This window comes from Tamandua tetradactyla, chromosome 14 (genome assembly GCF_023851605.1).
Source record: "Tamandua tetradactyla isolate mTamTet1 chromosome 14, mTamTet1.pri, whole genome shotgun sequence".
NCBI classification, from domain to species: Eukaryota; Metazoa; Chordata; class Mammalia; order Pilosa; family Myrmecophagidae; genus Tamandua; species Tamandua tetradactyla.
The window spans coordinates 2,218,566-2,229,721 of NC_135340.1; the positions used below are offsets into that span (position 1 = coordinate 2,218,566).

The 11,156-nt window shown below is 38.7% G+C and overlaps 1 protein-coding gene across 8 annotated transcripts in view; it reads left to right on the forward strand.

Moving 5' to 3' along the window:
* Positions 1-11,156, forward strand: part of L2HGDH (L-2-hydroxyglutarate dehydrogenase) — a 103,146-nt gene that overhangs the window by 50,415 nt on the left and 41,575 nt on the right. For all 8 annotated transcript variants that reach the window (XM_077126805.1, XM_077126801.1, XM_077126802.1 and 5 more), the window contains 3 exons: positions 5,583-5,750; positions 7,982-8,139; positions 9,183-9,314. In XM_077126805.1, coding sequence (XP_076982920.1) covers positions 5,583-5,750; positions 7,982-8,139; positions 9,183-9,314 — 458 coding nt within the window. The remainder of the gene's footprint in view (positions 1-5,582; positions 5,751-7,981; positions 8,140-9,182; positions 9,315-11,156) is intronic.

Here is an 11,156-nt window from a genome sequence, read left to right on the forward strand (position 1 = left end):
GTGTATTGAAAGCATTTAAGTGGTTCACAGGTCCACTGACTGAGGGGAATTGTGCCCCAGGATGGACCACACCTATAACTGATTTTTATGAGACTCTGTGCTTGGTATTGTTACTGAAATGATTTAAGGTTTTTGGGATATTGTGATGGAATGAGTGTATTTTGCATGTAGAAAGAACATATCTTTTGGGGGTCCACAGGGTGGAATGTGGTGGTTTGAAGTGTATGTACCCCAGAAAGAAATATTCTTAAATTCAGTCCATTCCTGTGGATGTGGATTCATGATTAGTAGGATCTTTTGATGAGGCTACTTCAGTTAAGGTGGACCTACCTTATTCAGGATGAGCCTTCATTCTCTAACTGGAGTCCTTTAGAATCACAATGAATACAGAAAGAAAGCCATGGAAGCAAAAATCTGAAAGTTACAAAACCTGGAAGGCAAGGGAGAGACCAGCAGATGCTTCTGTGTGCCTTGACATGTGGCAGAGGAGCCAGGGATCTCCAATAGCCAATCTTTGGAAAGGAAGCATCACCTTGGTATGATTTGATTTGGACATTATCGCAGCCTCAAACTGTAAGCTAATAACTTCCATTGTTTAAAGACAACTCATTTCATATTATCTGCTTTGACTAGCTGAGAAAACTAAAATAGATGTGGTACCAGGAGAACAGGGTGCTGCTAATGCAAACACTAAAAATGTGGAGACAGCTTGGAATTGGTTGATGGGCAGAGGCTGGAAGCATTGTGAACTCATTAATAGAAAAGTCTTAATTTGCTTTGAAGAGACTGTAGAAATATGAATGCTAAAAGCACTTCTTTTGAGGTCTTTGAAGAAAATTATGAATGTGTTGAAAACTGGAAGATGATCCTTGTTTTAAAGTGGCAGAGAATTTGGCAAAATTGAGTCCTGATGTTGGACAGAAGGCAGAATCTGGAAGTCATAAAGTTGGATATTTAACTGAGGAGATTAACAAGGTAAGTATGGAAATTGCAGCCTGGTTTCTCCTTGCAGCTTGTAGTAGAATACAGGAGGAGAGGGATAAGGTGAGAACTGAACTCCTGGGCAGAAAAAACCCAGAAATTGATGTTTGCAAAATTCTGAACTTCTGGAAAGTGAGTTCCCAGAGAATAGTGCTCATGTGAAGATATAACTGATTGTGGAACCAGTAAGCCATTCCAGTGCAAATCAGGATTGGAGATGCAGTTATCCAGAAGGATCTAAGGAACATCTTACAGTCTGTGTTCTACATGCAAACCGACAATTTTTTGTGAGATCTGTGTGACCTGCCAGCCCGGACTAAAAGGAAAAGAAAAGGGACAGATTATAGAAAAAAAATCACTTCAAAAGCAGAACCAAGAAAGATGAGATCTGGACCAAAGATATCTTGAGCCAAGAGAGTGAACCCACCCATGTGTGTGGAAAGAGTGAGTATGCCCTGACACTTGGAGAGGATAGGACTTTTGTCCATTGTTCAAAAAGAGTTCAAAAAGAATACTGCCACTTCAGTCTTCATAGAGGTGAAGCATACTCCCTGGGGATTTTGGAGAGTCTGGCTGCCACTGACTCTCAGTGCCAAAGCTATATTAGTCTGAGTTCCCAACAGGAGATATCTGTAAATTCTATTAGATTTTTATAAGAATTGTCTACATGACTGTGGGGATACACAATTCCAAATTATATAGGAATATATACAATTCCTAGTCCACATGCTGGGGACTCCAATAAAGGTTCTCAGTGAATTCCCCAGGAGAAGCTAGCTGGCTGAAATAGAGATGGAAATCTTCTCTTCTGACTGCTTAAATCATTACTTCTCCTTTTGAAGCCTTCAACTGAATGGACAAGACTTCTCTCATTGTTAAAGACAATCTCCTCCTTGATTGTAGATGTAATCAGGCATAGATGCAATTACTTTGTTGATGGCCGTGAAATGCCATTACAATAATAACCAGGACAGCTTGCTGGACCAAGCAGCTAGACATCAAAACCTAGCCAAATGGACGCATGAACATAACTATCACACCAGGCTTGTATTTTTTCTTTCTTGGTCTACTGGTCATAGGTAACTTCCTTGGGACTACGTGAGCAGGTTGAGAGGGCAGAGGCAATTTAGCCTGAGTACGGTCATGGAAACCTGAGCTGCTTACCTCAGCAGCTTACTCATGCCTGCAGGACTTGTATAACCCTGATACGCGTATTCTTTTTCTTCTTAGTGAAGGAGTGCTGCTGAACACACCTACTTTTGTGTCTTTTGGAGTCAGATAAACACCCAGTTAGCTCAGCTCACATGGTAATTTGGTGATCTGAGATTAAGTGTTCAGTCAAAACCTGACACTCTTTCTCAAAAGTAGAATAGTTATCTACAGGGGATGGCATAATTTTCCTCCAAAATCCTGAAGTTCTGTATTGTGATTCACCTTTAAGGACCTGCCAAAAAATCTATAAAACATCACTATCTGCTACAGGCGTTTCATTTCCATTAGTTCTACTGCCTCAGTGTGGCCCAAGTGTCAGAGAAACCATGGTTTCCATTTAAAGAAATATTAACAGTATATTTCTTGGAGAAGATCTGGGGAAGGTGGCAGACTAGGGAGCTCTATGACCAGTCCTTCCACCAAAACAACTATTAAACTGGCAGAAACTGAAACAACTATTTTGAAACTCCAGAAGCCAGAAGAACACTGTATAGCATCCAGGGAAGAGAGGGAGAAAGAGCAGATATATAACAGTAAACAACTGTAAATTGCACTTTCCACGCAGCTACCAGTGCCCATCCTTACTCTCACAGCAGCCACCATGGGGTCCAGTCACTGGCTAGCTGCTGATGACAGAAAAGGACATAAAAATCCTCTCCCTCAAGAACAGGAGTGGGCAAGGCCAATCACTCTTCACAGCTCTTAATCAGCGAATTCAGGTGGCTGGGTCCTAGCTCTGAAGGCACCTGCTTATTCAACCCCAACTAGGACAAAGACAGCCGCAGGCGTTGTTTCAGCCCTACCTGGGCCCCAGTTTAGGTGGTGGAGATTTAAAGATGCAGCACTTCCTCAGGGCTCCAGGCGATAATTTCCTGAAGGACTGCATTTGCAGAGCAGGCCAAGAAAGCTGAGTTTTGGGGAGCCATTGGCAAAGCTTTTGGCACCCTTCCTGATCTCCACCCTAGGGTACATTGGGGCTGGTCTGCACCTCCTTTGTGGGTCCCTGACCCTGATTTAACTGGGAAAGACTGACTTGGGAAGGTCGTCTCCAGGGTAACGCTCCTCTTCAGAATTAACCGTCCAAGCAAAAACAGTGTGAGATAACAAAAGGAGTGTAAAAACCTTAGTGTCAGACAGTCTGGGACAAAGGCCTGCTGACTTCAAACACCCAGGAAAGGAAGGTTTGTCTCCTGGGAAACAGAGGGGCAGCCAAACTCCTGTAAACAGGGAACTCCAAAACAGCTAAGAAGCAAAAGTCCAGGATGAAACAAAAGCCCAGAAAGGGAAAACCCTGCACATTGCATTCAAATTGGGCAGATCTTACTGATAGGAGGGCCAGTCATAATTTATATGAAAGGGCAAGGGACCCTGAATAGCTGAACCCATTTTGAAAAAGAAGAATGAAGTTACAAGACTCACACATCCCAATCTTAAAACTTATTACATAAGCCACAGTAATCAAAGTGGCGTGGTGCTGGCACTAGGACAAACACATAGACCAATGGAATAGAATTGAGCGCTCATTAATCAACCTTCACATTTATAGCCAGCTGATTTTTGACAAGGTGACAAAGACCATTCAATTGGAAAATAATGGTCTCTTCAACAAATGGTGCTGGAGGAATTGCATCTACATTTGTAAAAAAAAAAAAAAAAAAAAAAGAAGACCCTTACCTCACACTATATATAAAAATCAGCTTAAAATGGGTGAAAGACCCAGAAAAGCTAGAACTATCTAACTCCTAGAAGAAAATGTAGGGAAGCATCTTCAGGACCTTGTGTCAAGCAGTGGTTTCCTAGACTTTACACCCAAACAAAAGAAAATAGATAAATTGTACCTCATCAAAATTAAAACTTTTATTCCTCAGAGTACTTTATCATGAAAGTTAAATAACCTACACAATGGGAGAAAATATTTGGAAACCATTTATTCGATAAAGGCTTAGTATCCAGAGTATTTAAAAGATATTTCAACTTCACAAAAAAGACAAAAACTAAGTTAATAAATGGAGGTAAGACTTGAACAGACATCTCTCCAAAGAAGATATACAAATGGCCAGAAAACAAGTGAAAAGATACTAAACATCATTAGCCATTAATTGTGGTTAATGCGATAGCCATCAAATCTCATTAGCACAATGAGATAACATTTTACACCCATTAGAATGGCTATGTAAAAAACAAAAACAAAAGAAGTGTTGGAGAGAATGTGGAAAATCGGAATACTCATTCATTGCTGGTAGTAATGTAAAACAGTGCAGCCACTGTGGAAGATATTTGGTGGTTCCTCAAAAAACTAAGTATAGAAGTGCCATTTGATCCAGCAGTCCCTTTACTAGGTATATCATACCCTCAAAAATTGAAAGGAAGTACTCGAACAGATATTTTCACACTGATGTTCACAGCAGCAGCATTCATAGTTGGCAAAAGATGGAAGCAGTCCATGTGTCTGTTTGATGAATGGATAAATAAAATGTGATATATACATAAGGAATATTGCTCAGCTGTAAAAATGAAGTACTGATATACGCATCAACATGGATGAACCTTGAAGATGTCACGTTCGGTGCAGTAAGCCAGACACAGAAAGACAAACAGTATGATCTCGCCATTTTGAAACAATTAGAATAAGCAAACTCAGAATCAGAATCTAGAATATAAATTACCAGGGAATGGAGTGGGGATAGGAAATAGGAGATTAAGGCATAAAATGTGCGGGTTCCTTTTGGAATAATTGAAATATTTTGGTAGCGGATGGTGGTGATGCTAGCACAATATTGTGAATGCAATTTACAGCATTGAAATATATTTGAATATGATTAAAAGGGAACATGTAATAGTGTATATATAGTAACAGATTAAAGAAATTGTTTTAATCCTTGGAACTACACTACACAACAGTGAACCCTCAGTTAAACTGCGGCATTTAATTAATTGTATAATTGTAAAAATATGCTCACACATTTTTTCCACACCAATGCAGGGTATTGTGGCAGGGTGGTATATGCAAAACCTGTATTTTATGCATGATTGTTCTATAAACCCACAACTTTTCTAATGAAGAAATTTTAAAAGCATGTTTCTTGTTGAGTAAAGTAAGCCAAACAAGCCTCATAATTTGTATGGTTTGTTGAGTATCCTTGCTAGGTCACCATTATATGTCTAATTCAATTTAAAGTACTCAATTTAAAATGACATCCTTTTCTGTGCCACTCCCCTAAGTTTACAGCTCCACCTAAATACTGAATAACTTATTTTGCTGGTACGTGTACTTAATTTCATATTTTTCGAAGAATTAAAAGAAAAAGTAAGTCCTTTCATTGTCTTTTCTGTCATCTGTTTTTCTCCGTTCGATCTAGTCTACCACTCTCTATTTTATTTTGCACTAGGGAGAGGAGGTTCGGTGTCGGTATGTCCTGACATGTGCAGGACTTTACTCAGACCGTATCTCAGAGTTGAGTGGCTGCAATCCTGATCCTCGAATTGTACCATTCCGGGGAGATTACCTGCTCTTGAAGCCAGAAAAATGCTATCTTGTAAAAGGGAATATTTATCCGGTAGGTAATGATATTTCTGCCTCTTCACTTTTCTGAAGATGATTGTGGGTATAAAGGAATTGAAAACTTTCACCTGTGTCAGAAGAGAGATTTTTCTTATATTTTGAACTTTTTTTCATTGTATAGTATAACATATATACAAAGCAAAGAAATAAAAAAGCAGTGGTTTTCAAAGCACTCTTCAAGAAGTGGTTACAGGATAGATCCCAGAGTTTGTCATGGGCTACAATACAGTCCTCTCATATTGTTCCTTCTAGCTGCTCCAGAATATAGGAAGCTAGAGGGCTTAAATGCTTTATCATCAAATCGACTTTTTTTCCTTCTTTTTTTGTGAACAATAACATGTATACGAAAAAGCTACAAATTTCCAAGCACAGCACCACAATTAGTTGTAGAACATATTTCAGACTATGACATGGGTTCAATTTCACAATTTTAGGTTTTTACTTCTAGCTACTCTAAAATACTAGAGACTAAAGGAGGTATCAGTTTAATGATTCAGCATTCATATTCATTTGTTAAGTCCTTCTATGTGTAATTCCACCATCACCTTTGATCTTTCCATACTTCTTTTTGGGGTTGTTTGGGCTGTGGCAATTCTAAATTTTTGATATTGGAAGGGTCTGTGACTAATATGGGTTAGGAAGATGGAACTATCTGATGTTCTGGAGAGGCTGAGCTACGTTTCAGGACTTATCTGGATCAGGGACCCATCTGGAGGTTGTAGGTTTCTGGAAAGTTACTCTAGTGCCTGGAACCCTGGTGGAATCTTATAAATTGCCCTAGGTGTTTTTTAGAATTGGCTGGAATGGTCCTGGTTGGGGGTTGGCAGGTTATGATAGGTAGCAAGGTCTACCTAAAGTTTACGTAGAGCAACCTCCAGAGTAGCCTCTCAACTATTTGAACTGTCTCTGCCACTGATACTTTATTAATTGCACTTCTTTTCCCCCATTTGGTCAGGATGTAATTGTTGATCCCTCAGTGCCAGGTCTGGATTCATCCCTGGGAGTCATCTCCCACGTTGCCAGGGAGACTTGCAGTCCTGGATGTCATGTCCCATGTGTGAGGGAAGGCAATGATTTCACTTACAGCATTGGGCTTAGACTGAGACCACATCTGAGCAACAACAGAGGTCCTCCAGAAGTAACTCTTAGGCATGCCTATAGGTAGTTTAAGCTTCTCTGCTACCTATATAAGCTTCACAAGAGTGAGCCTCATGATCGAGGGCATGACCTATTGATTTGGGTATCCCTAAAGTTTGACACAGTATCAGGGGATTCCCTGATGATAAGGTTTAATTGTTCCATATTCTTTTTCCCCTCCCTGAGGGGACTTTGCCAGTACTTTTTGATTATCTGGTTAATATACTGCAGGCATTATAATAATCTATACAGGATTAAAGGACCTAATATAAGAGATTTTGAAGGGCAGTTGTGCAACATTTCATCTGCTTCTCTTGTGGTTAAATCCCGAAGTTTTGATTTTGATGTCATGGTCATAAATTGTAATTAATTCCCCATAAGTGCATGTTTTCAGAAAGCGTTAGTGCACTATGGGAAGTGCTACCAAGAAGGAATCTAATTCTTCTTCTCTGGTGGAGGCAACACTTAGAAGAGAACTTTCCCTTATGGCAGTCCCAGATAATCAACTTTCTTTTTCAGTTAATTGTCTGTAGATACAGAGAAGGGAATGTGGCCGCCTTATAGTTTCAATGGGTAGAAAATAGAGCCACTAAATGAGTTCGTTTTTCTGTCAAAAATTACATGAAAATGAAGATTGAACTAGGTGAAATTGCCAATATTCTGTATTTGATGTTTTATGTTTTTGGCCTTACCAAGGTATCAGTTTCATCTGGTTCATTCCACACTGCAAAAACTTGTGCTATGAATTTGTGTTTTTTTTTCTGGCAGCTCTAATTTTACTTGCCAGCCACATATATCCTTAGTTTTGGGAGAGAATAATCTTAAGTAAAACAGTTCATTTTTAACCCTGAAAACTGAGTAGGTAAGATGGTGAGTATTGTCAGTAGCATCAGTGTTTCTTGTGTAGCATTTCTAAGTTTCTTCTGAAGGATATTAGTAGAAAAGTATATCTGAATACAGGTCACAAATAATGCAGATTAAGTGCCTGGGAAGAAGGTGTTTTGTGTTATCAATTGAATGACTGATTGCATCTGTAATAAAATGGAATAAGAAATAGGCTCATAGTTCTTTGCCGTGTTAACTCTCTAGGTCCCAGATAGCCGATTTCCTTTCCTGGGAGTTCACTTCACACCGAGGATGGACGGCAGTATCTGGCTAGGGCCTAATGCGATTCTTGCCCTTAAGCGAGAGGGTTACAAACCCTTTGACTTCAACACCACAGATGCTGTGGATATAATTATCAATAGGTAACAACTTAAAATGATTTTACCTGCTTATATTTTTAATACGGAGAACTTTTTCTTGATAATATATTTATTGTGCAAGTCCTCATATTTGTGATTAATAAATGATTTCTTCATTAATGTAAATTAAGGGCTTTGTTGAATAAACATACTGTTTTACTACTTCAAAAAAATCTTGATTAGCCAAAGATGATATCTTGGTTAGAAAGAACAAGAGCTGATCTCACATCTGACAATCCACATATTACATTGCTAACCACCTAGTTGAGTTTGAGAAAAAAGACGTTTTTCTCAGAATCAGTAGGTTGCTTACTTTGATAAGATCATTTCAAACTAGTCATCCTAATTTTGTGAGCCACTGCTGAAGTTACAGATGATCAAAGTTGTTTTGTTTTGTGTAAAATTAAAAATACTTTTGTTTTGACATGTGAGAAATAACTTAGTGAGGTATTTTGTTTGGTCCTATTTCTCTCCTGAGGCTTTCACATCAAAATCAATAGAAAGCTTTTTAAGCTATATATGGGCTTCACTCTCCAAAGATTCTGAAACAGAAGGTCTAGGAGGGAGCTTTCCAACATGTGTTCTTGTTAAAATACACAAATAAATACATACATACAGACATACATACATAGACTCTGCACATTCTTATTTGAGAATCACTACCAAGTTATTTGACCACTGTTTACAAAAGAAAAATAATGAAGGTCCTCATTTATTTAAAGCTCTGATTTAAAGATCTGTAAATGCCTTTTGGCATTAACATTTGCATTACAAAGCCTTAATGTTGGCAGTTTTAGAGAATCACATTCTGAAACAAGCACTCCTTGGGAATATTTTGAAATTTGAGTTTGGAAGGTGATATTCATCTCTTGACTTGAAGAGATTTTTTTCTGTTTTGGCCAAAGGTTTATTTTCTTTTTATAAGTAGTGTTTCTCACTTTGCCTACGTTTCTGTATTGCCACAAGAAAAAAATACCTAAAAGTGAAGGTGTTTTGTAGTGATAATTCTTTTCTCTCATAAAGATTTTTTTTTCTTTTTTTTTCAGTGGCTTGGTTAAACTGGTGTTCCAGAATTTCTCCTATGGAGTTAGTGAAATGTATAAAGCCTGTTTTCTCAGTGCAACAGTGAAGCACCTTCAAAAATTCATCCCTGAAATTACTCTCAGTGATATAATTAGGTAAGGAAAAGCAATGAGGATTGTAAATACAATCCTGACATAAGTGAACTTGGGTAGGTGTGACTTGGTGATTAGTAAGCACACTTTCGGTCACTGTGTCCACTGAACCTGCTTGCTTCTCTTTTTCCCCAAAAGTTATTGAGTTCCCTTAGCAGTGTTTCTGTTGAGAATTTCTGCCTTGTGGCCCTTAGTGCTTGAACTAGTTCCATTTGTAATTATCTAAACCACCTTATTCCTTTAAACTGAAATCTCCATTGCAGTAATTTTTGGCCATCTGTACCTTTTTGTCTCTTAATCATATAGTGTAGTCTTTAGCTATCACTTATGATAATTTACATATTGCCTATAATTTTAAAAATCTTTGTTTGGATTTCTTTGGAATCACCATGTTGTAACTAAGAAATTAAGAAATAACAAATATGATTACTGAGTCAATATATGGATGCTCTTCTACTTTCTAATGTATTAGAATAGCTAAAAGGAAGTACCTGAAATTTCTAAACTGTAACTCCAGCTGCCTCAGTCTTTGATAATGATTGTATAACAAACCTTGTGACTGGCCCCACTTCTATCCTCTTATCCTGTTTTGTAACTTTGGAGTCTTGTGATCACCAGAGACAGCCCCTCATGTTTATTCGTGAAGGGCCTTGGGTCAGCCCAGAACGAACCCACTCTGGTTCCTAAACCATCTTACCAGACTAAGCTGGGTCTTATCAAAATGGGCCCACCCGACTTGAGCAGTAACTGCACTTTGAACCTGTAGGAGGCCTGCACCTTGCTCTGGTACTGAAGTCACGGTCATCAGGAGATTGAGACCACCGTTTTCTACATGCATTCTGTGACTGAGCTTGTGACCAGTCTGCACATACTCAGTAATTAGACCTCCAACTTTGTCATCTCTAGTCATTGTACTCTTTATCCTAAAACCTGCCTGTCTTTTGATATTAAAAAACTATCAGTTACTGCTGTTCAAGGAGACAAATTTTTAGGCCTTCTGATTTCCTGCTTCACACTTAGCAGTCAACTCTTTCCCTCTTTGAAACCCTGGTGTCTCAAGAACTGGTCATTTAAGCACATCAGGCAGAGAACATCCCCCTCTACTCCCAGCCCCGCTTTTGATCAGTATCATTGTTAAATAATTAATGTTAAATAATTTAATGTAATTAATACATTAAAACATTGCATTTGGTTGATTCTGCAAACCTCTTAGAAACACACTCCTAATCCTGAGATCTTACCTCGCTCTCTCTGCTGTTGTTTTACTGGCCCTACTCAACTCAGGGACTCTACTTGCAGGACATAAGTGGAACATAGTGCAGTAACTAATAATCTAAGCCCTTGCTAGGGGAGTTGGGTCAAAAGAAGGGTAACTTAAACTTTTTTTTTTTCTTAAAGATAAAAGCTATGGGGCAGGCCACTGTAGCTCAGCAGACAGAGTTCTCACCTGCCATACCGGAGACCTGGGTTTGATTCTCAGTGCCTGCCCATGCAAAAAAAAAAAAAGGAGAGAGATAAAAGACTTTCTGGGCGTGACCTGTAGATTTCCTAAATATTGCTAAGTCCATTTTCTTTTTTCTTTGGTAATATTTTTAGTGTGGTCACCTTTTCCCCCAAACAAGCCATTTATAGTGTTTGTTGAGGTACTCTTCCTACATTTAGAGTCCATTCCTCCATGACTCTCTAGGATACTAAATGTCTGTCACCTTTTTATCAGCTGCTGAGCTTTCTTGGTGTAAAGTGTCAGCAGATTTAATTCTGTTTGTGGGGAGAGAGCAATAAACATGTCAGCTGTCTCCCTTAGGGGACTCTCCTAGTCTAAATCTGACTTTAATCTGTCATTCT